The sequence below is a fragment of the Halichoerus grypus genome, chromosome 8, assembly GCF_964656455.1.
Source record: "Halichoerus grypus chromosome 8, mHalGry1.hap1.1, whole genome shotgun sequence".
Classification (NCBI taxonomy): domain Eukaryota; kingdom Metazoa; phylum Chordata; class Mammalia; order Carnivora; family Phocidae; genus Halichoerus; species Halichoerus grypus.
In genome coordinates, this window is record NC_135719.1 from 79784429 (window position 1) to 79809852 (window position 25424).

Consider the following 25424-nt stretch of genomic DNA (forward strand, 5'->3'; position numbering starts at 1 on the left):
ATAGTGTTAATATCCAAAATATATAAAGAACTTATTCAACTCAACACACAGAAAACAAATAATCTGATTAAAATTGGGCAGAAGAGATGAACTGACATTTCTCTAAAGACATACAGATGGCCAAAAGACACATGAAAAGATGCTCCACATCACTGATCATCAGGGAAATGCAAACCAAAACCACAATGAGATATCACTTTATACCTGTCAGAATGACCAAAATCAAAATTACAAGAAACAAGTGTGGGTGGATGTGGAGAAAAAGGAACACCGTGCACTGTTGGTGGGAATGCAAACTGGTGCAGCCACTGTGGACAACAGTATGGAGTTCCTCAAAAAGTTAAAAATAGAACTACCCTATAATTCAGTAATCGTGCCACTGGGTATTTACCCCCTCCCCAAAATACAAAAACACTAATTTGAAAGGATATGTGCACCCTTATGTTTACTGCAGCATTATTTACAATAACCAAATTATGGAAGCAGCCCAAGTATCCATCAATAGATGAACAGATAAAGAAGATGCGGTGTATATATATACACAATGGATTATTATTCAGCTGTAAAAAAAAAAAAAAAAAAAAGAATGAAATCTTGCCATTTCCAACGACATGGACAGAGCTAGAGAGTATAATGCTAAGTGAAATAAATCAGAGAAAGACAAATACCACATGATTTCACTCATATGTGGAATGTAAGAAACAAAACAAAGGATAAAAGACAAACCCAGATACAGACTGTTTTTTTTTTTTTTAAGATTTTATTTATTTATTTGACAGAGAGAGTGAGAGAGCACAAAAGCAGGGGGAGCGGGAGAGGGAGAAACAGGCTCCCCACTGAGCAGGGAACCTGACGTGGAACTCGATCCCAGGACCCTGAGATCATGACTTGAGCAGAAGGCAGCCACTTAACTGACTGAGCCACCGAGGCGCCCCTAAACTCTTAACTATACAGAACAAACCGATGGTTACCAGAGGGGAGGTGGGCGGGTGGAAGGGTGAAATAGGTGATGAGGATTTAGAGTGCACTTATCTTGAAGAACACGGAGTAACATACAGAAGCACTGAGTCACTATATTATACACCTGAAACAAATATAATACTGTATGTTAACTATACTGGAATTAAAATAAAAATAAATAAAATTTTTAAAAAAAGATTTTATCTGTTTAATGCTAGTCCTTAACACCTGCTACAATTTAATAATGCTGTTGTGCTTACATTGTCTTTATTTTTTAACAGCTACATTTTATTTCTGGAAAGTGACACAATTTTCCATTCATAGTGATGTAAAGTATCCTTTCTGAATATATTTAGGTTTAAAGAGATCAACAGTTTTTGGAAGATGAAAAGAGGACAAAGAGTGGGAAATGACTAAGCACAGTTGTGGTAGCTACACCCCAAGAATATTTGACAAACATTCTCACTGGTAAGGTACCAGTAGATATGCATATCTCAAAGAGCCCCAATGAACTCAGAACTTAGAAGGCACCAAGTATCAGGGATAAGGGAACAGGGTACATCGAACTTGGATGAGTTCAGGACTAAAAACAGAAGGTCTGGTCAGTAAGTTTAAGAGACGGACAACCCCCCAACCCCCTACCCGCCCCCCCGCCCCGCCCCAGGTTCTTGGAAGTCCTGAGACAACACTTAATCCCTATGAAAGAAGACTTTATTCTCTGGAAAAATGGGCTCAAAAAGGCTATAGACTCAAATATTAGGCCCAGCAGAAGGCAAGTACTAATTTTTAGAAAATTAAATGAAAGTTTATGTTTTGAATGACCATAATTGGGAACAAATGTCCCAAAGAAAAGAATTGAGAGGATTTTTCTTTGCACATCCTCACTGAATTCAGAAAGAACACTTCAGATACTGACATTTGGGAGTCCTCCATGGAATAAGCAAGCCTATTCACTCTACAGTTACCCCTAACTAGTTGAGAGGCCTCATTCATGCAGAGCTGCCAACCAGTTCGTTATGGCCTTATTCTTTTTTTTTTTAAGATTTTATTTATTTGACAGAGAGAGAGATAGCGAGAGCAGGAACACAAGCAGGGGGAGCGGGAGAGGGAGAAGCAGGCTTCCCGATGAGCAGGGAGCCCGATGCGGGGCTCAATCCCAGGACCCTGAGATCACGACCTGAGCCGAAGGCAGACGCTTAACGACTGAGCCACCCAGGTGCCCCCGTTATGGCCTTATTCTTAATACAGATGGGTAGCCAAGCCTTATTTTGGTTTCTGTGAAGTCTCCAATACGTTAAGAGAGAAAGCAAGGAAACTCAGAGGAAACAGACAAAACAGAGGACAGAAGATAAAAATTAAATTAAAACACCTCCTATAAGATAAATAAATATAGCACACCCATGAAACAAAAGAATAGAGGACAAGAAAGAACTCCTAGAAATTAAAAATAGCTGAAAATTTTTAAAAATTCAATAAAAAGTGGGAAAATAAAGTTAAGAAGCAATACTGTAAATAGAAGACAGAGATAGGAAATAAAACCGAAAAATAACCAACAAACTTAAGCTGAGACCTAAACCTCCTGAATGGAAATTTCAGGGGAAAACAAGAGACCACTGAGGAAACAGAGGGAAGAAAGTACCAATAATGAACAATTCTACCACACAGGGGTACTGAGTCCTGAGACTAAACGGGCCCCCTACTTCCGAACTCAATGCAAGGAGGGAAAAAAAAAAAAAAAAGACTCCTACCAAGGCAGTGAAATTTCAAAATCCAAAGGATAAAGAGATGATTCTAAATGTTTCAGAGAGAACAGGCCATATATATTGGATCAGGAAAAAGACCCATCTGCCTCTGAAAAGTAATACTGAAAAAGTCTGAAGGCTGACAAACAATAGCTTCAAAATTCTGAGCTGAATTCTGAGAGATTTTCAACCTTGAATTTTATTCCCACTGAGCTGTATTACTAACCAAAAGTGAAGATAGAGTAAAACTTTTTAAGACACACAACAGCTCAGGAAACACATATTCTCTATCTATATCCTTTCTTAAGAACCTCTTAGAGGAAATGCTCTAACAAAGAAAAAACAAATCAAGACAAGGGTTGTAGGACATAGGGGACCCAACATTGGAAAGTCCCAAGTTCAACGGGCCTGGAGTACAACCTGCACAGATAGAACAATATAATGTAAGGCTGGGGGAGGAGAAAGGTGTTGGTGGTTAAAAAAACAAACACAGAGTTAATAAAATACCTGACAAGTGTGAGAATGTTAAAATAAAAGATGGAAAAGATTATGACAGAACTGCAGGAAAAAAATGGGGCTAGCGATATTTAAAAAAGGAGTAAAATTTAGGATCATTAACAGGAAAAATGAAAAACTATAGAGAAAAGGAAATTGTACTCTATCACTTCATCCAAGTGAGCATAAAAATGTAAACTGACTACTGATTTTATTTATTTATTTATTTTTAAAGATTTTATTTATTTATTTGACAGAGACACAGCGAGAGAGGGAACACAAGCAGGGGGAGTGGGAGAGGGAGAAGCAGTCTTCCCGCTGAGCAGGGAGCCCGATGTGGGGCTCGATCCCAGGACCCTGGGATCATGACCTGAGCCGAAGGCAGACGCTCAACGACTGAGCCACCCAGGCGCCCCCGACTACTGATTTTAATAAAAATTATGAAAAAAACTTATCAAGAAGGGTAGATATGTGATAAAGTATAATAAAATGTTAATTGTTAATCCAGGTGGTGGGTACACAGGTGTTCACTATAAAATTCTTTCACTTTTCTGTATGTTGGAAGCTTTTTATAACTATATGTGAGGAAGAGATTTAAAAGTATCAGGAGGTAAAGAAGTTAAACTAAGTTTGATGGTATACAAAAATTAAATCTTAAACTACCAAAACGACAGTTAATATCTAAAATTGACAAACGAAGAAGTAACAGTATATAGATAGTATTTTTCTCCTTTTTTTTTAAAGATTTTATTTATTTATTTGACAGAGAGAGAGAGCACAAGGAGGGGGAGCGGCAGGCGGAGGGAGAGAGAGAGAAACAGGCTCCACGCTGAGCAAGGAGCCCGATGTGGGGCTTGATCCCAGGACCCTGACCTGAGCTGAAGGCAGCCACTTAACAGACCGAGCCACCCAGGCGTCCCATAGTGTTTCAAAATATGAAGCAGAAGAACTAAAAGTCGTTGCTTCTGGGGCAGGTGACTGGTTTTTAAGGTTTTGAGAACTACCTGGTTTTTAAAAACCTATACATGTATTACTTTTTTTTTTTTTCTTAAGTAGGCTCCACGCCCAGCTCAGAGCCTAATGCAGGGCTTGAACTCATGAGCCTGAGATCAGACCTGAGACAAAATCAAGAGCTGGATGCTTAACCGACTGATCCACCCAGATGCCACAATGTATATATATTACTTGATTAAAAACCACTTTTTTAAAAAGATTTTATTTATTTGACAGAGAGAGACACACCAAAAGAGGGAACACAAGCAGGGGGAGTGGGAGAGGGAGAGGGCAGGCTTCCCGCAGAGCAGGGAGCCCGATGCAGGGCTCGATCCCAGGACCGTGAGATCATGACCTGAGCCGAAGGCAGACGCTTAACGACTGAGCCACCCAGGCACCCCTAAAAACAATTTTTAAAGAGCAAGGTACAGGGGCGCTGGGGTGGCTCAGTCGTTAAGGGTCTGCCTTCGGCTCAGGTCATGATCCCAGGGTCCTGGGATCGAGCCCCGCATCGGGCTTCCTGCTCAGCAGGGAGTCTGCTTCTCCTTCTATCCCTCCCGCTGCTTATGCGTGGTATCTCTGTCAAATAAATAAATAAAATCTTCAAAAAAAATAAAGTGCAAGGTACATATAGATAATAAGAAATTAGCAGAAATTGTGAAGGTAGTATCAGAATGATAAAAATTGCGGAAATACTGCGGCATAGGAACTAACTTCCTTTGAACCAAGGTATTGCATTAAAAGAGGAAACATTTTTAAGTCCCTGGTTATAGCTAGGATATAATTTATCAACCAAACCAAGACAATTTGGAGAATATAAAGGTGTGCCATTAGTAATTACATGGGGACAACAGGTGAACAGTTCTAGGAAAGGAAGGACTTACGGCCGCTTATGCATAGCCCGGACAGAAGTCTCTTCAAACCAAGAAACAGATGCATGAAAGCTCAGAAATTGTCACTACTGTTCACTGAGTGCCTACTACACACCAGGCACCACACTTGGTAATAGGGATAAAAAATAAATATAAGAAAGTGGGTCACTAGAGTAGACTATAAAAGTTGAGCATGCAAGAATAAATGAATCCCAACCTGTCCAGGCATTTACTTCCATCTAGCTCTCCTCTTCTTGAAGTCAAGAGTCCAGTGCATTACTTAAACCTTTCTCTACCTCAAGATAAAAGAGCCATGAAGAATGGAGATGGGCAGAAGTAAACCATTATCTTTGCTCAAAGTAGTATGGGTATTGCCTGTATTTTAAAGAACCTTCCTAAGCCATAGACAGTAACTGCCTAGCTTTGGAGAGCAATCCAGAACACGAAGCTTGTCCATGACAAAAATCAGGAGAGTCAGAAAGCGGCAACTGAGAGAAACACTGACACTATAACATATAGTTTTCTCCATAGGCACAAACTTTTTAGGGTTAGAGCCACCCACCATTTCAATTCCCTGACCGGTGGCATACAGACACGTGACTGAATGCACTGGATCAGCATTCCTTTTGAAAACAACTGCAAATTCTGACATTTTACAGAATTCTTTTGGGATAAAAGGCAAATGACTGAAGTCAAGGTTCACTCACAGCAGGATACCCTGAGAGGTAGGTCTCAAATGGGTTATAGGTATGCCTGGATATTGTTTCCCTTGGTTCTCAAAAAGCTGGAACTTGGGGCACCTGGGTAGCTCAGTCAGTTAAGCATCTGCCTTCGCTCAGATCATGATCCTGGGATGGAGCCCCTCAGCGGGGAGTCTGCTTTTCCCTCTCCCTCTGCCCCTCCCCCGCAACGTGTGTGCTGTGAAAAAAAAAAAAAATCTTAAAAAAAAACCAACAAACCTGGAACTGTAGAATGGTGACTAACCTCCTTCACCTCATACCCCATGTGGTACTAATCATAATACCTGGTTAAAAATGATCACAGTGCTGAAAAGGTGGGAGCCCTGAATAAGGACCCAGTTAAGAGGCCAGAGGAGAAGCCCACAGCCCACTCTCATGACCCACCACTACCACCTGGAGTTTTCTAACACAGAAATAGACAGGTGCTACACACCCTTTCTGCTCACAGCAGTTCTAATTTAAAAAATAAGAGGCAGGACCAGACCAGACTCAAACATCCAAGTACAGTCCATAAAACAGTAATAACTTCTAGTCACTACAGAGATCTCCTGATTTTTGACTGAGCCTTTTTTCTCATTTCTCAAATGACACTATTTCTCATTGATGTTTTAGAAATTTCTATTCAAACAGAAGTATGTGATGCTACAACTATTTTTAGGACATAAGTACAAAAATTGTAAATCAGAAACAATATCTTACTGGGACGCCTGGGTAGCTCAGTCAGTTAAGCGTCTGACTTGACTCTGGCTCAGGTCATGATCTCAGGGCTGTGAGACTGAGCCAGGAGATGGGCTCTGCGCTGGGCATGGAGTCTGAGATTCCCTCTCTCCCTCTCCCCTCACTCATGCCCATACGCGCTCTCTCAAATAAAATCTTAAAAAAAAAAATCAAAAGAAAAAAGAAATATCTTACTTGCAATAGCCTCACAATATGTATCTATCCCAAACTCAATCCGCAGATAAGTGAGATTAGGAGCCACATTAACTCCTGTTCTTATTTAAAAAACAAAACAAGGTTAGTTTTTTGGGTTTCTTCTACTCTATGCGGCTGAAGAGTTGGAGCTACCACACACAACAACACAGTTCTGAAAACCTTATGCTTGAAGGTATCTAAAACTAAAAAGTGGATATGGCACCCAACTAATTTTCTAGTTTGTGAACTTCTGTCATAATGGATAGTTCTTTGAAGATGGGTGCTGACAATACAAAGCTTGGGATTTATATAGTTAACTTCAACTTATTCCCTTATCTCAATGCTAGTTTTCTTATTAAAAAAGGAAAAATGTAAAAATAACTGTATTATGCACCTATATATTTCATTATCTTTCTGCTACAGCTAAGAAAATAAGCAAACAGAATTTACCGCATACCCCAGACAACCATGATCTATGCCTAAGCAGATCAGAATGCTGTAACCTGGAAAGGCTGTCTATGCAGAAAGGAATTCTACAGGTGGGTTCTGGGCAGTTATTAAAATTTACAGTTACAAGAAAGCAGAAAGTTTATTCAAGTAAGATTTCATAATAATTAGCCACAAACTTTGCTAGTGAGTACATTTTATATGGATCTCGCTCATAACTCAAACACCATTAACATCTAACATACCTCTTCAAATGATGTAAGTAGGAGGGCCAAGATAAATTTTACTGATTTTTGAGAAACAAAAAATCAGGGCCAATAATTTAACTTCCCTGGATTTAAAGATTATCTTTTAATATTAAGTTTGTTAATCTGTCTTTGGGCCTTAAGTTTTTCCTAGTCTCATGTTTTGCATTTATCTATCATGTAAGGGAACTCTGAGCTCTAAATTAATCTTAGCTTTTGTGAATGGTCTAGAGAAGATGAACAACTTGATAAACTCTGAATCACCGTGACTAGAAACAACCTCTACATCAAAGATGTGTAATTTCAGGGTCTAGAGGTGGAAGAGAGGGCTTCCGATTACTGCACATTTATACTTACTGACCTCTAGAAAACAATGTGGCTTTTAGAAAGAGTTTTTCTAACATGGATTATGTTAAAATTTAAAAATGTAACTGTGAAAGAAACTGTGAAACATTCATTAGAAATTAACCAATACAAAATTTTTAAATTAAAACTTATGTTCAGTATTTGTCTCGTATAAAGTCCTTATTTTTGCTTTTCATAAAACGCAACAAAGAATCCATTTTATTTACAATTATCTAATGCATTTATCTTCAAAAGATGAAACAGACACATGAACCTTTTATATGAATGGCGGGGAACTCACCAATTTTAATAGCTTGGTTTTTAGTAGAGGATCTCTTTGAAAGGCAATTTACAATGCTGAAATCAGAACTCATCATTTTTGTCAGGACGTTTTTCAGGTTTTAAAAAGTCTATTAGTTTTAGTTTCCCTGGATGACAGAGTTCAGAGGCCAGACTTAAGCTAGACAGCTCAGCCTGCACCACAGGATGCAATCAAATATACGAATTGATAAATTACTATCATAAAAATAAATTTTAACCGTGGATATTTTTCAAGCGGCAAAATTACCCAATCTTTAAAATACTTGGGACTGCAACAGCTTTTTCTCAACACGTGCCCCGGATACTCTACCAAAGAGGAGAACTAATGAGGTTTTAGGCATCACATCGTTTTTGCATTACTAAAGCTTGCAGGTTTTCAGCATTAGGTTTCTGTGTTACCCACGGCAGGGCCTAGAACATGAAACGGTTGCGCGTGATAAATATGTTTTTTTTTTAACTCCAGCAAAAGCCCCGCAAACGATAAACACGAAAAGCCCGATTCACATCCTACCAGCCCCTCCATCCACCTTTTGCGAAGAAGGTTGTAATTCTGGCGGGACCTGGGGCGGAATACTCTGGTTCTGGAAGGACAGAGCGAGTGCGTGGGTGTGTATGAACACTGCAGGAGGGGGGCAGCAAGACGGGATCACGGAGTGGGAGGGAAGGATGATGCCTCTTCTAGGGCGGGAAGAGACCGTGAGAGGAGGCTGTTATGCATGACGGGGGCCAGCACGCGGGGAAGATGGTGGTGGCCGCAGGGCAGGGTGATTGCGGGGGATTCCCTGTTCCGGGGCGGCGCTGGGGGCGGCCTGCGGTGAATGGTCCTGCAGCAACTAAAGGGGCGCGACACTGAACCCGGGAATTCCCGACGGAAAAGGAAAAAAGGGCGCCGAGAAACGGGGTTATTATGGGATGGCAGAGGGGGGCTCCCTAGGGAAAATTACGGGATCTATCTCACCCGCCAATTGCTGTACAGTCTCTTCACTCGTCGGTAATAAGCGTCTTTGTCCAGAGTCACAGCCATAGCCACAGACGCCGCTCCTGCTCGGGTTCCGAGAATCACGCGAGGTCCCGGATCCGCCACCCGCTCTCGGCCCCGGAATCCCGCACTCTCCCAGTGACCCGGAAGTATCGACCTCAAAGATGCCCTTTCCGCTTCCGGGTCCCGACAGCGCTTGGGATTTTTTTTTTTTTTTTTTTTTTTTTTTTTTTAAATCTCTCTCCGGAGGTTGGAGGAGAGGAAGACAGTGGGAAAATCAACAAAATGTGCAACACAAAGAGTCTAGATTTTCGCGGGGTTTTCTTGTCAACTTAGCAACAGCCGCACGCGAGGCGACGTCATCACGTGACGCTCCGCCCCGCCCTTACTCTCAGCCCTGCAGCGGTTTCCAGGAGCTCCGATTTCTGGCCCAGGCGGCGGCGGCTGGGGACAGTTGAGGCGGGAGGCCTGCCGTGCCTGCCCCGCCCCACACGAGCGGCTGCGCGCCGCTGCAACGGCCCCACCCACTGATAAATGAAGGGGAAACGGAAAGAGCGGGATCTGGCGTGGGTCAGGAGTGGGAACTTTGGGTGCATTTCCCTCCTAAATGGTGGGGAAGCAAAAGCCTCTGCTGCTCCAGGACTGGAAGGATCCTTGGTGGCGAGGAAAGAGAGCACTAACCAGGGAGAAAAAGCCCACAAAACTATTTGCCTTAGAAAGGGAAATAAAATGCCCAGGCTTCATCTGAGCGCTGGGATGGCAGGGGAAGAGTCTTAAGAAACAAATGGCTTGAGGGCTTTCACACAACCCAGTCGGCCTGCTCCTTCTCCCCCCCCCCCCCCGCCCTCCGCCCCGGCCCAAGTCTTGACAACGTTCCTTCCAGTCGGCCTGCTCCTTCTCCGCCCCCCCCCCCGCCCTCCGCCCCGGCCCAAGTCTTGACAACGTTCCTTCCAGTCAGCCTGTTCCCTTGCCACAGTTCATGAAGTGATACCGTTCTTATGGCTTCCCCAAAGCAGTTATTTCAGTTAATTCCAAACAAAATGTACATGGTTCCTTGAGGAAATTCTTCCTTCTCATTTCTTCCAAGAACTTGGGAGTTCAAATCCGGAACATTTGCCTATTTAACTTAAACAATTCACTTGCTTTTAGCAAGCTGGACTGACTACACTTACATATATCCTTTAATGGAGTAGAGATGACTTGTCTGTCCTATCCAAGGTAACTGCATTTACAATAATGAACTTTAGGAAAGTGGTATTGAAATTACCCATCATGAATTCAAAATTAACATTTATATTGGGTTTTAGCAAATATAGAACAAGGGAAGAATGGAAAAGGATTAACTTAAATTTATTAATGCCAAGGGGAAGGAAGGTAACAGTTCCTGACCCTCCAGCTGTATCCACAGTTCGGCCAGGAACAGGCTCTGCCAGAGGCTAGGGCCAGCGCTACATAGTCTGTGGTTAATGGAGGGGTTTAGGGAGGGGTGAGCACATCAGCTGCTCTAGTCTCCTTTCCTTCCCCAGAAATGAGGAAGTGGTCATGTATTATTTTAGGAGTTCCCCCTGCCCACCCAATCCTCTCAAATTTGGAAGCAATCAGGTACAAGTTTTCTTTTTCCTTTTCACCTCCTGGAGTCCTGGGTTTCCCCACATCTCCCCTGCCCCTCCCACTTTTCCATAGTCCAAGGGCCAGAGTAATTGAAAATACAGCAGCCACCCAAGCAACGGGGACCATGCTGGGGCTTCAGTCATCAGCATCTTCGCTTGAGTCTGAGTTGGCTGGCATCATAGGATCATCAATGAGTGAGAAGTCCCTTTCTGAGCTATCATAGCCCTGAGATAAATCATCATCATCATCTTCATCCTCATCGTCCTCATCCTCCTCAGGTTGCAGTGGTGGCAACCTCAAGGCAGTACCAGAGGTGGTAGTGGCTGGTGAAGAAGGGTAGCCAGGGGCTCTCAGGCCTGGATGGTGATGGTGGTGATGGTGGGGGTGGGGGTGGTGGTGGTGGTGATGAAGCATGGTGCTGGAGTCTACATGAGGGGATGATGCTGCACCACCCATCACAAACGGCATAAAAGGCAAAGATGCAGAAGTGGCACTGCTGTGACCCAGGGATGACACAGACTGCAGGCCACTACTGCTGTGTTGGAAGGTATTATGCAGAGATAGGGACCCAGTGCCTCCACCCTGCATCAGGGCCATCATCTTTGAAAGGTCTGGTCGCATCCTACGGGCCCGCTTCTTGCTGCTGTCTGGCGTAATAGGCCCTGGCAAAACCCGGTTGAACACAGTTTCAGCATGGTGACCCTAGGAGGAAGGAGTAGAAGATAGTAAAAACAAAGAAAGGAAAAAAGCAAACTAGAAGTCAACAGAGTCCTAGCTTGCAAGTGCTTTTTTACTGAATATCTTTAGGAGGGACAAAGCAAGCATAGTCAGATGAGGCTTGATGGTAATAGGAGGAGGATATGCTGGATATAGCTGCTAGAAGCATTCCAGTGCTAAAGCTAAAATGGAGACATTGATACTGACACTTATGTGAACCAGAGTTTTGCTTTTTTCCATGACTGCATTGTACCTTTACTCTATCCAGCCATTTCACAGATGCTTACCCTTGTTAACAAGGAGACTGAGTAAGCCAGTGAATGAATCAGTATTTGCACAGTATACTTTCCTGATGGCAGGTTGTTCACATGATCTTACCATGTGAAGTACAGCACAACTATATTGACATTTACGAAACTATTACTCATTAGCACAGCAGAGTGTGGTAAACTAAAGACAGGTCAGGTTAAGACTTCTTTCTGGATGTCTAGAACAACAAAAAGATTGTGGGTAGCTCCTCACGAAACTTAATAAAGTGTTTTTCACATTGATAAAAAACGTATCTGCTGAATTTTAAGTTGCTTCTTCTAGATGTTCTGTCCATAAATTATTTTATTTTTATTTTTTAGAGAGAGAGAGAATCCAAGTGGGCGAGGGGCAGAGGGAGAGAAAGAGAATCTCAAGCAGGCTCCACACCCAGTGTGAGCCCAACACAGGGCTCAATCTCATGACCCTGAGATCATGACCTGAGCTGAAATCAAGAGTCATACACTTAACCAACTGAGCCTCCCAGGCACCCCTGGATATTCTGACTGTAAATTTTGACTAAGTACACTGAAGCTGGAACTTATTACTTCTAGTGCCTCTGCTTTGCTAGACATAAGTATAATACTGGGTATACTGGCATTAAATTCAGACATTTGGTATCTGTGTCTCTGGACTCTACTTACCAGTCTAAGCCTAACACCTGATATGGGAATATACCTTTCTGATTTGGAAAACTAAACATCTCAATACACTGTATTTGTATAGACTTTTAAAATATAACAATAAAAGCACCTAAACTCCTGCAGGTACCAGTAATAGTACACCATTAATTCTGTCTGCATTAAGAATTCTGTACTGGGGCGGTGGTGCAGTGAGTTAAGTATCCAACTCTCGGTTTTGGCTCAGGTCAGGTGATTGAGCCCTGCAATAGGCTCTGAGCTTAGCACGGAGTCTGCTTGAGATGCTTTCCCCCTCTGATCCTCCCCCAGCTCACACACTCCCTCTCTCTCAAATAAATTCTAAAAAAAAAAAAAGAATTCTGTATTAGTCATATTATGATTTTCTGTGACTCCCTAGGATCTTTCCTTTCTTAGATTTATCAACTGAGTATAAAGACGTAGCAAAATACTTGAGGGAAAAATAGGTAATACTGGAGGAAAAGCCTTTTTTATAGGCTGCTCTATAATGTGAAATTCACAACAGAGAAGGTACCAGCCTTCCAACCATCAGCCTCCCATATCAACCACTCTGCTTATTATACTCTTGGTCCCATGGAGGCTTTGAGGAAAAGTTAAAATATTCTTCTATGGTAACAATATTTATATGAAACCACTTTCACCAATGTAAAAATAATAAGCCTCAAAAATGCACCTCACAAATAACTATAACGTGTAAAGTAACAATCTCAATTTGTTAAATGCAGAAGATGCATATTATTCATTTGGAAATTAATGTTGTTAAAAGACACACCATGTGGTTTTAGATATAAATAACATATATGTGTAAAGATGTATATAAAAGATCCAATGGGGGATGATTAGACAAGTGCTAATCATTTTAAATGACTGCTTACCAAACCATGATTTAATATGTTTAAAAAAAAGACAACTATTGACCAAAGTAAGGCAAACATAGCAAAGAGAAACTTTTACAGTCAGATTTTATTGCAAAGAATTATGGGTACCTCATCTACCAAATGGCCCATAATGGAATAACCAAAGTTGTTATTATTAACTATAAAACATGTTTTCCTGTCCTTTTTCCATTACTGGTGTTATTATCAGCAATTCTCAACTTCCTCCATGTTGGGAAACGCTATGACTATTGTCCTTGGTAGGCCCGACGTCACTTCTAAAATGTACAGGATCATAAAACTTTTAAGAGATTATCTGCTCCTATACCCTCAACTTTTCAGGATGTTCAAACTGAAAAGGTTAAAGGATTTGCCAAAATCCCTTAGTCAGTCAGAAGAACAGAAAGCCTTGACTGTTCCAACACATCTTACTAATCCTTATGTTTTAATATGCTTAAAGTGCTCAAGTTACTTTTAGAATTTTATGCTCCTCTACAGATGATGATGCCAAGGACTGTAAAAATATCAATAAAATTACCCTAGTTTCCTGATTGGTGGACTGAAGATATATTTTTTCATACACTGGAAAAAAGGAAGTAACAGAACACGAATTATTTCTCCAGTCACATCTAATGTGGGAACAGAGTGGTAATGCCTCAGTCTCACTCACCTTTTTACCATTCCTAGAGTTAGCCGTCTGTACTGGTTCCATTCCCAAACAGTTCAATTCTGCCTTATTATTTTTTTTACATCTCTGCCACTTCTGTTTTCTGCGATCCTCCATATACTGAAATAGAAAACTATTAGTTATCCTAGAGGAATAAAAATCTCTTTGGAGTAATTATTAAGGTACTAATGTCTAGTTTGACAACAAATTCTTATTGCATGGATAAATTAAGGATTAGTCCTAGTGGAAACCTGCCATTAGCAGATCTCTCCCCCCCAAAATTAGGTAGTTATATAATCAATAATAAATATTTGCCTACTATTTAGTTTAGTAAGTGCTTTAACATTATTTTATTTTGATCCTCAAACAACTCTGTGAGTTAGGAAGACTGGGTATTATGGTATTCGGCAGATACAGAAAAAAATGACATACTATGGCATGCTTCCTCCCTCTCACGCAGCTTAAATACCAAGGGAACGACTTTAAATCTTGCTGGATGGAACTGCCACTCACCGCTAGAAATCGGGGATCGACAGCGAACTCTGGATGACCCTGTAACCACATCTCCAGTTCAGCCCGGCGAGGGGCATCCTCACCCACCAGCAAAGTACCATCCACCTTATTGATGACAGGGATCCGGGTCTCCAGGTCCACATCAAGGTGATTAGGCTCTTCCATGCACTCCACCTCCAGCTGCAAACCCAGAATCCACCCCCATGAGCACATACTCTTCTTTGGGGCAGGGAGGGAGGGGGAGCAGAGCCAATGGTAACCATAAAATAATTCTAGTATCTTCTAGTCCCTTAATCCCAACTGCCTTCATCAATTAGTGAGAATAAAAAAACCTAATCATCATGTCGAAAACTCTCTCCCACTCACCTCGACTAGCTTCTTTCTGTTTCCCTTCTTCTTATGAAACAGAGGATGTCCATCTCCCATTACTCCATTAGCCATCAACTTGTGCTTCTGGAATGTTAACTTCAATCCTTCCTCCTAAGAAGACAACCCACCCACCCAAGATGTCATATGGCACATGTTTTTAAAGTAAATATTAAGCTTTGGGGATCTTAGGGTAAGGGTCATCCTCTGGCTCAATGATGAGAAGGAAGGCCATCTGACTAAACAGTAGAAATTAGAAATGTATCTAAACTTATATACTTTTTCCATAGAAAGATTTCGTTTCTTGACCTAGTGCCCCTCAGGTAGACATAAGAGAAGAATTTATCTCAAAAACACCCCATACCTGGTGTCTCAATATTAGCATGGCAACTCATCACAGGGGCAAAATCCTGGTAATTCCTATCACATACTAGTTTAAGAAATTTTTCTTGGGGTGCCTAGGTGGCTCAGTCAGTTAAGTACCTGACTCTTGATCTCAGATCAGGTCTTGATCTCAGGGTTGTGAGATCAAGTCCCGTGTTGGGCTCCATGCTGGTGTGGAGGCTACTTTAAAAAAAAAAGGAAAAAGAAAGAAAGAAAAAGAAAATTTTCTTCTTGAGTACTTAAGGACCAGCTAATAGGATTTCAATAGGGAAGATGATCAGGAAAAATAAAATTTCCCATCTATAAAATAAATAACACTGATTTAATTTCACTAAGAATGACTTCTTATTTTTAACTTAATAAGGCCCACAATACTTAGGCGTTATTTTACTAGCTTTCCCACAATTTGATTTCAATCTTTAAAAACCAGGTTTCTAGGATCTAGAAACAAGCCACCCAAAAGAAGCCTTGTATCAATTATATTTCTTTCAAAACATATGGGTTCTTTTAATCTGGTCCTTAGGAGATACAAGATCCCTTCCTTTACTGCAATGACTTTTCCTCAATGGAGCTTTGTGAACTTTAATTTTTCTCCTCTCTCCTTTTTATTTTTACTTATTTATTTTTAAAAGATTTCAAGTCATCTCTACACCCAACGTGGGGCTCAAACTTACAAACCCCGAGATCAAGAGCTGCATGCTCTACTGACTGAGCCAGCCAGGCCCCCCAACTCCCTTCTCATTTTTTAAAGTTAGCTAACCAAACAAGTTTAATATCCCCTTAGTGAAGTAGTTAGCAAAATTCCGGTCTCCTTCCCCACTTCCCAGTGCCTAAATGCTGAGCTTACATCTTTGATCTGAACTGTAAACTCCTTTTCATCCATGCCTCTGCGAAGTTTCGTGAACTGAGCTGCTGCTGTGGTGACCGCGGACACTTCCTCCTCCGCCATGGAAGCTGCGCTGCTACTTCGTGGTGTGGGGACTGGAGAGTCACCATATTCTCCTGGAGTCAATGAGGGACTGTCTAGCAAGTGGTTGCCTGGCCCCAAAATTCCTGTTACCATTTCCTGGCTCCGGCGGCTAGAAGGCCACTTCCCTGAGAGTACAGCCTGGCAGACGAGGTCAATACGGTTTATAAGGACACGATCCTGAGTGGGGGGAAAAGAAATCAATACTGGTTTTAGGGCCTGAGTACCAGCTATGTGATTCTGTGACAAACAACAGGGCCATCATTAGCAGGATGTGTAAAAATCATAAGGCAGAAGGAGGGAGATAATAGTATCAGATCCCTAAGTCAACTGGGAAGAGTTTCATGAAAAAATGTATAGTACTAAATACAATTAAAGAAAACCAGAACCATCTGTCCCTTGTTCCCGGTTTTTGTTACAGTATATTTCTAGACTGTATGTCCAGGCATGAGGCTGTTACCTTGGGCCACTCAGAAGCTCTTTGTCTTTCTTGTAGCAGCAGAAGCTCAGGGGTCATTTGTTCTCCATCTTCATTTGGGAATCCATCTTGGGACATAGTGAGGGACAGAAGACTCTCTTCATCGTAGAGCTTTGAGCGGGACCGGTCAGCAGCTAGAGATCATACAGAATGTGAGCAAAGATGGAAGAATAAAGTTATATATAAATGGAATTACATGGGCTTTAAATAAAGGCCCAAAGAATAACAGATCTCTTTCGGTGTTCTATCAAATCGAAATCCAAATCTCTCCCAGAGGATGCATTTAGAAAAGAAGGGAAAGAGCTGGGGGGGGGGGGGGGCCGGAGCTGGAAATAGGGAAAAGGGCCAAAAGCCTGTCACATGCACTCACTTAGCTTTTCTTCCTTCTCGTCCTCACTCTCATCAGTGCTGGAGCTGGAGCTGGATGAGGATGAGGAAGAAGAGGATGATGGTGACAGCTTGCTCAAGTCCAGTTCAGAGTCTGAATCATCCTCATCCTCCAGTTTGACTGGTGGAACATTCCGGGAAACCAGAGGGGTAGTATCAGAGGGGGCTACTCGCATCTCATAGTCTTGTGGGGTTGGTCGGCTCCTGGCCACCACCTCATGCTCTAGTTTTAAAGTCAGACTCTCCAGACTGGGGACCTGGGCAGCTGTCTCCTCAGGTGGCTTTTCAACAGGAGCATCTGGGCGCAGGGGCAGTGGCGAGGCAGTGCGCGAGGTATACTGCTGGTGTAGCAGTGGCGTAGAGCAGCGTGACAAGGATGGAGCTGGTGCTCCTGCCTGATGGTTCTGCATATAATTCATACGGGCAGCCAGAAAAGAGAAGTCTGGGTCCTGCATGATGTTGCAGTCTGTTTGGCTCACCCCATGGCGGGCTGCCCCTCGTAGAAGCTCCCCATCATGCCGAACAGGCTCCCACCATTTGGGCAATTCAGGACCTGGAGGCTGACATAATGCCAGCCGATCTTCCAGAAGGGGATGGCATAAAACTTGTTCCCGTAAGCGCCGAAGCAATTCAATACGGTAGAGAGTCCGTGAGGCCCTCTCCTCAGTGATGGGCTCAATGAACAGATTAGGGTCCGGGGGCTCTGCAAGACATAGGGGTGGGAGGAGAAACGAACCACATTAGTTTCTGTTGCCATCCATCCCCACTCACCCAAGACTCTCCAGCCTTGCTTACCATCTCCAGCTGCTGGGGGAAGGCGGCACACTTGGCGACACATGGCCACAAAGCCATGGAAGTACTTGGTAAGGCTTTCGTCTGTTTTTTTGTCCAGTCGGGCAAAAGTACGGAAGCGATCCCAATGGAACTGCATGGTATCAGGGTCATACTCCACACCAAAGGTAGACACCACTCGATAGAAATCAGTTTGTTCACGCCTTGTCCATCTAAAGGGAAAAGGAATCAGGCAGCAGTGATCAGAAAAACACAGGGAAACTGGTTACTTCTTAGTGTGGCTTAGAATACCTGAATAAACAAAAAATTGAAAATAGGGACAAAAAAACAAAACAAAACAAAAAACAGCCCAGAAGACAGCAAAAGAGGTAGTTAAGAGGTACTCTATAACAGGTAAGAATTTAAGAATAGCCAGCTAGCTAAGGGAAAAAATATGTGGGCAAATAACTCAATGATAATGGCCACCTTCCTAGAAGCTGTGATAATGCACACAAGCGAGGTTTTTTGTCACAGAGGAGTAACAACCAAAGGCAAAAAAAATGGTCCCTCTGTAGGGAATTCCAAATAAATCCTTCCTGAGATGCTTTTCAATATAGGACCCATAGCCCATAGCTGAAGGCAAGCTTACACCTCAGCCCAAATTCCCAGCCACACTTTACCGTTGCTGTTTCTCCCGCCGCGCAATTTCTTTTAGCTTGAAGGCTGCCTCACAACGCCGCCGTCTCCGGTCCCCTCGTTCTGCAGCCTCTATCTTCATCTGTTCTCTCTTGTAGCTGCGCTGATAAGCTGTTACTAGGCGCCGAAGCCTAGCTGTCAGAGCAGAGCCTGGAGGCCAGAAGAGATGGCCTGGCTGCTGGGTTACCTGGGCTGTGGGAAGCAAAGCAGAATAAATAGGAAGTACAGGAAAGGTAGTAAAGATAACACCAGTATTTCAACCCACCCAAAAGCAAAGCTCTTAGAAATCCCAGGACAGGACAGAATTCAGTTAGTAATTCCCCAACCCACCACCCCACACAAAATTATACTAGTTGACCTAGAAGTTTACCTTCATCTCCATCAATCACTGAGATCTCCTCATCCATCATCATCAAGGGATCACCCTAGAGAAGGAGATCCACCCCATAGGATGGAGGGGGGAGGGAAAGGGGGGGGAAGTTGGCATTCTGAAATCAATTTCTTATGTGTGTCCTTCTATGGCACCAAAGGGATCAAGAAAAATTTCTAATGAACCCTCACAAAAAAAAATGGAAGCAACCAACTAAAGGAGTAAGAAAGTAGAACCTGAAAAAAATCAGTTGCTATTAATGGCTTGAAAATAAAGGGACTCATGAATTTAGCAAATAATATAATATATTTCAATATCCAGCTTGGTCCCACCTCCTCCACAAAGTCATCCCTGGTCTCCCCCAGCTGGTGTTAACAATCTTTTCCATTAATACTTTATAGTATCAAATAGTAGTTACTTTCTGTTTTATATTATAAATTAATCAGTATACTTCAGAATCCAGGGAATGGGAGAATACTTAACTATTTAGTCATAGTAGAGCAAAGCTACTCTCAAATGAGAATTCCTCACCTCATCATCTTGGTCCTTCGGGGGACCCTGGAGTGGTTTATATTCAGGATCTTCACAATCCTTATCAAAGTCAACCCTAAAATTATCCAAAGGCATGAAAAAAAAAAAAAAAAAAAAAGAATGTATCTTCTTTCACTAAGAGGAATTTAGGATGAATACCTGGCCAAACATACAATCTTGCATGGAACCGTGGTTTTCCTTCATGCTCAAAGGGATGGCAGGCCAGGTGCTAAGCTCCAAGTAAGATTAGGTAGAGCATCCAACAGGATGAAGAATGGGAAAAAACTGACAAAGTGCCATTCTAAATTGCTTGAATCTGAAATGAAATACTTTGGCCAGGATACTTCCTTTCTCTTGATAGCCCTTTTCATTGATTACCCATTCTTCTCCTCTTTCCTATTTAATTGTTACATTTAAATAGTCCATGTTTGCTTGTTTTACTTTGCTCTATTGTGTAGAAGGGTGACATAATAAATGATTTGTGATGAATAACCAATCCAATTTCCTTTGAGGGTCCTGCACTAAGCAAACTAAGGTTGTGATCATCAAAGAGAAATCTCTCAATTGCAGAGTGCATGGGTATTCATGAATTAAGCCAAATATTTCACATGCCCCTCAGGTCTCCATGTGAGAAGTTTTGTTAAACTCACTGGCACCCAAATTAGGGCAACACTGCCCTACCTGGTGACTCAGTATTAGCATGGCAACTCATCATCGAGACATGTATCCAGACAGAGTATATGCCTGTATGTGTCAGCCACCACTGGGAGATGATAAACCAGGGCTAAAATCTCCTGAGGCTCTACCACATAAGTGACATAGGAGAGCTGCATGGATATTATCTTTCAAGACAACCAGTTCAGGGGCACCAGGATGGCTCAGATGGTTAAGCGTCTGCCTTCGGCTCAGGTCATGATCCTGGGGTCCTGGGATCGAGTCCCGCATCGGGCTCCCTGGTAGGCGGGGAGCCTGCTTCTCCCTCTGCCTCTGCCTGTCTCTCTCTCTCTCTCTCTCTCTCACTCTCATGAATAAATAAATAAAACATTAAAAAAAAAAAAAAAAAACACAACCAGTTCAGTTGTCCTTTCAGCTACTGTGGATGCACAGAAAAGCACTGCAAAAAAACAAACAAACAAAATAACAAAAAAAAACCAAAAAACTGAACTGAACATCAAATAAGCCATTTGGTATATGTGCTGCCAAAGCGAGCACGTCAAATAAGCCATTTGAGAGTAACATTCATTTTCACCCTTGGTTGCATCTTATGGCAAATGTGTGGTTTTAGCCTAGTTTATAGAGTCCTTTCTGCTGGTCCCACTCTTTGTTAAGAATTTATCATTAATGAGTATAACCACCATTAAGAATACCAATGGGTTCAGTCAAGGCCAGAATTATGTTACCACATTGCAAAAGCAACTAAGAGCCTTTCAAGGGGTACACTCAGAACTTCAAGAGAACTAAACACCAATGCTTACCCTTCTACTATGTCAGAGAAATTATCCAACACTCGATGTTCTGCTGCAATGGCTTTGTCATCTGGTCGCCCAGCCTTTTCCAGGAAGCATAAGGCTGGGTCTGCCCTCATAGTATTATATTTCTCATAGCCTAGAAGAAAAAGGACCATAAACCAAAGAAAAGATTAACTTTGCCTAAAGTGTGCTGGAATAATTGAAATATATGAGCTACTTACTCAAAATGCAAAATATTAACTTGGACAGCTGTTGGGTTATATTACTGTGTTGAATAGTTCTATAGCAATTACAAAGAGTAATTTTAGTCACTAGTTATGAAAGATAAGATTTTTTTTTTTTAATTCACTGGAGACAGAGAGATAGAGAGCAAGACAGAGAGCAGGGGCAGTGGGGAGAGGCAGAGGAAGAGGGAGAAGCAGACTCCCTGCTGAGCAGGGAGCCCGGTGTAGGTATCGATCTCAGGACCTGGAGCTCATGACCTGAGCCGAAGGCAGATGCTTAACCATCTGAGCCACCCAGGCACCCCGAAAGATAGGAATTTGATCAGAATATTTATAGAATGGTGACAGATCTACATAGCCATTTAACTGGTAATTTTTCTATTATCATTCTCACGACAGAGATGGGGAAAAAAGTAAAATAATTAGGGCTGGGTCACAAATTTTTTTTTTTTGAAGATTTTATTTATTTCTTCATTAGAGACAGAGAGTGACAGGCAGAAGGAGAAGCAGGCTCCCGGCTGAGCAGGGAACCTGATGCGGAACTCGATCCCAGGACCTCAGGATCACGACCTGAGTCTAAGGCAGACGTTTAACCAACTGAGCCACCCAGGTGCCCCTAGGTCATACATTTTTTTTTTCCTTTGAACATTTCTTTTTTTTTTTTAAGATTTTTATTTATTTATTTAACAGAGAGAGAGAGACAGCGAGAGAGGGAACACAAGCAGGCGGAGTGGGAGAGGGAGAAGCAGGCCTCCTGCGGAGCGAGGAGCCCGATGCAGGGCTCGATCCCAAGACCCCGGGACCATGACCCGAGCCCAAGGCAGACACTTAATGACTGAGCCACCCAGGCGCCCCCCCCTTTTTTTTTAAGATTTTATTTATTTATTTGACAGAGACACAGCAAGAGAAGGAACACAAGCAGGGGGAGTGGGAGAGGGAGAAGCAGGCTTCCCGCGGAGCAGGGAGCCAGACGCGGGGCTTGATCCCAGGACCCTGGGATCATGACCTGAGCCGAAGGCAGACGCTTAACGACTGAGCCACCCAGGCACCCCTTGCAGGGGTTTCTTATCCTTCATTTGCAAATGTGTGACCTAGGGGTGCCTGGGTGGCTCAGTCGTTAAGCGTCTGCCTTCGGCTCAGGTCATGATCCCAGGGTCCTGGGATCGAGCCCCACATTGGACTCCTTGCTCAGCGGGAAGTCTTCTTCTCTCTCTGCCTCTCCCCCTCCCTCACTGGCTTGTGTGTCCTCTCTCACTCACATTCTCTCTCTCAAATAAATAAGTCTTAAAAAAAAAAAGAAGAAAGAAACACCTGCAAACAAAGAGGCACTGAGTATCTGATGAATAGAGAATGAATGAATGAGTGAATGAACATAATTCAGGGTGTTTGGACTCTTCTAAACCTCCTTGTCCCAAAAGTAAATTTAAGACTAGAAAACGTTCACAGTTTTTCTTATCCATCAAAGTTCTTGAAAACATGTGGTTTAAGTGCCATTATTTATATTTTATAGAAATAAACAGAAAAGTATTTTAAAAAAGAAATGATATTCTAGTTCATTATGTCACTGGGCTGGAAGTTAGTTAGCACTCACTGCTTTTAATACCTAGGATTTGTTATTAGGCTAGACTGAAAAGGGAGTACTCTCACTTTTTGTACTTTATTTTTATTTCACTGTAGCTCATACTTCCATCAGAATGACTGTTGAATATTTAGACATATGGGATGCTACATAAGTAGAACATTTTCACACAAATTAAGCATGGTTATTATTAATAGGACTGGGCATATATTACCTCCCCGGATTCATGGAACCTTAACTGAGATGCAAAACATATAGACTGATAACATGGATTAGAGAACAGATGGGAGACTCCCCACCTTGGGATTTAACTATCCATCTGGCCTTTTTGAACATCTATTTATAGGAACTAATTGCTTTGCTCTGGATATTTAAGAACTAGTTTCCTATTCAAACATAATTTTATTGAAGTTCAATCAGAGAACTCAGTTATTGGCCATGAGCATTCTGCTACATGTTCTATCTGTGGAAGTAAGTCAACAATAGGAAAGGAATAAACTAAGGAAAGGTACCCACCATGCTTAAAGACTCCAATGAGCAGGGACTTGTCAGCCTCACTGTCCCACCATGTTGTTGGAACCTCCAGCTGATCCACTACTGGGAACCATATGTCAATCTCACTAAAGGTGTAAGAGAGCAGAAACAGCACAGCAATGAAGGGAATTAAAATGACAATCCTTGGAAAGATTATTATACGTATCTTCTTTTATCCATTAATTTAAATGCTCATGGATCTGCCTATTTCCTTCCACTGGTATCAAGCATAGGATCAAAAACCTGATATACAGATCTTAATTATCAGTTATCCCAAAGATAACACAGAATGAAATAAGTAAACCAATCTTTTCTGGAATAAGGCAGGGTATAAAGAGAAATACATAAAGAAAAATATAGCATAACTGTACCTGGCAATGGCACCCCCTAACACCTTCTCTGCCTGGTCTCCAATAACCTCCTGCCTCAGATAATACAGCATTCGTACCCGCAATAGCACCCTAAAAGGGAGGGAAGAAGAGCTGGCTCAGTAATAATGCAGAAACTTTGAGGTGGAAAATGCTTTAGTCGTTGCTAATTTCCATCCTTACTTGTTACACTGATGTTTTAAATGCTTCTTATAACTCTCATCTTGGAACAGAGTATCAGGATTATATTTCCGGATCCAATCTGCCTTATGGATATCAAAAGTGCTTTGTGACTTTACTTTTTTCCCCTTTCGTCCACGGGGCACAGGGATAGACAGACCTGGGAAAGGGGAGACATTGAAGACTTGGATTGAGAAAAACCCTTGGACCTGAAAAAGATTAGATAACCTACAGAAATATGAAAAGTAAAGAGTTGATAATTACCTGAATGATTCTGCAATTCTTTTGTCTTGCCATTTTCAGCAGGGCTAATCAAGTCCCAAATGAAGCCTTTGATATTTTCATCCCCACGATAGTGCAGAAGACAGTATACAAGGATGGCCCGGCAAATTGTCTCCACATCTCGTTCAGTCATACGTCGCTTGAAGCGTCCATGAGACAAGATATCTCGCCACCGTCCCCAACTAGAAAAACAGAAAATTGTGTTAATATTTTCCTGGGGACTCCCAAAAGGTAGGAGACAAAAACATCTGGAGAAAACATGGTAAGAGAATAAATAAAGTTTTTTCCCATTATCCCCTCTTTGGTCACAGCCTCCAATTTGAAGGGCAAACAGAGTGTCCATCAGGATGGAAATACACTACCTCTAATGGCAAGGTGGGTTCTTACCCATATACCAAGAGGTGCTTTTCCACCCGAAAGCAGTCAGTGCGCCCATAGGTATGATGTCGGTCATGTCGGCGAGAGCGTGGCCGCTCATCATCTTCACTTTCCAAATCAGAGAATTCCACTAGGTCATCATCTTTCAGAGTGCTGAAGTGGCGGGTCTGTTTTCGTACTCTAGGTGTGTCAATCACCAAGTTATTCTAACAGAGAACAGAAGTAGAAGAGTAACTCTCTTCATGACAAGGCCATGGGAAAGGAATTAAGACAATTATGGATTGAAATAGCCTTGGATATAACATTTGTAGATAAAGAGATTTTTTTTAGGACATGCAAAATAACCTATAGGGACTCAGAAGTAAAGTTAAGTGGTAGGTATCTAAGTAGTTTTCTGGGGCTTCCCATGCAGAAAGTTTTTACAATGGCTCTTATATACAATATACCATCATAAACCAAGGTCAGCATCAAAGAATCAGAGCAGCTACTAAGGCTCCTGAAAGTAATGTGTCTTCTGTAATACTTCCTCCCTAAAAGAAAAGGAAGCTTACCTTGCTATTAAGCAGATCCATGTCCAGGTCAGCCTTTTTGGCCCACTTCTGCCAAAAGTTGGGGTCATCCAGAGAAATATCAGTCCTATTTTCAGAAGCAACAAAGCTTGCCTAGTGAGAACAAAGAACAAAGTAAAGTTGACTACAACACTTTTTTGAGCAATGGGAAACTAGTAACTATATTTAAAAAATATATTTAAATTCTAGAAGATTCCAGTCTCTACCTCTGTTTCCTTAGCATTTGGCACAGACAGAACATACCTTGGCAAAGGTCGAACCCTTTCCTTCAGACTCGATGGTGATGGTTGTGGTTCGTCTTAACAAGATCTGGTCAATGTCTTCTTCACAAAATTTGGAGCCCTCATCATCTTCTTCCATTATGGCTGCATATGCCCCTTTTCGTAAAAGATCTTCAATCTCCTTCTTGGAGAACTGTTGGATCTGCAAAATCCAATAATAAAATGAAAAAACCAAGAAGAGAATATTATCTAACCATATCATAATAACTTA

The 25424-nt window shown here is 42.0% G+C and overlaps 2 protein-coding genes and 2 non-coding genes across 9 annotated transcripts in view; all 4 read right to left on the minus strand.

The window, feature by feature from the left end:
* SUPT16H (SPT16 homolog, facilitates chromatin remodeling subunit) overlaps positions 1-9220 on the minus strand; it is a 38652-nt gene extending 29432 nt beyond the window's left edge. The window contains exon 1 of the mRNA XM_036117924.2: positions 9031-9220. Coding sequence (XP_035973817.1) covers positions 9031-9096 — 66 coding nt within the window. The 5' untranslated portion in view covers positions 9097-9220. The remainder of the gene's footprint in view (positions 1-9030) is intronic.
* Positions 9221-10385: 1165 nt separating this feature from the next.
* Positions 10386-25424, minus strand: part of CHD8 (chromodomain helicase DNA binding protein 8) — a 61725-nt gene continuing 46686 nt past the window's right edge. For 4 of the 6 annotated variants that reach the window (XM_078053447.1, XM_078053443.1, XM_078053444.1 and 1 more), the window contains exons 20-38: positions 25176-25355; positions 24915-25025; positions 24373-24569; positions 23968-24167; positions 23707-23887; positions 23527-23616; positions 23138-23241; positions 20825-20954; positions 19350-19425; positions 18819-18873; positions 18433-18640; positions 17777-17985; positions 16965-17684; positions 16577-16728; positions 15997-16296; positions 14766-14879; positions 14400-14579; positions 13890-14006; positions 10386-11364 (exon numbers count right to left, since the gene is read on the minus strand). In XM_078053447.1, the coding sequence (XP_077909573.1) occupies positions 10798-11364; positions 13890-14006; positions 14400-14579; positions 14766-14879; positions 15997-16296; positions 16577-16728; positions 16965-17684; positions 17777-17985; positions 18433-18640; positions 18819-18873; positions 19350-19425; positions 20825-20954; positions 23138-23241; positions 23527-23616; positions 23707-23887; positions 23968-24167; positions 24373-24569; positions 24915-25025; positions 25176-25355 (3891 nt within the window). In that variant the 3' untranslated portion in view covers positions 10386-10797. The remainder of the gene's footprint in view (positions 11365-13889; positions 14007-14399; positions 14580-14765; positions 14880-15996; positions 16297-16576; positions 16729-16964; positions 17685-17776; positions 17986-18432; positions 18641-18818; positions 18874-19349; positions 19426-20824; positions 20955-23137; positions 23242-23526; positions 23617-23706; positions 23888-23967; positions 24168-24372; positions 24570-24914; positions 25026-25175; positions 25356-25424) is intronic. The other 2 variants (XM_078053445.1, XM_078053446.1) reach the window with 2 other exon arrangements.
* Positions 15080-15168, minus strand: LOC118551915 (small nucleolar RNA U6-53/MBII-28). Its single transcript, XR_004925300.1, has one exon. It is a non-coding gene; the product is annotated as a small nucleolar RNA U6-53/MBII-28 (small nucleolar RNA).
* On the minus strand, positions 19960-20069 carry LOC118551914 (small nucleolar RNA U6-53/MBII-28). Its single transcript, XR_004925299.1, has one exon. It is a non-coding gene; the product is annotated as a small nucleolar RNA U6-53/MBII-28 (small nucleolar RNA).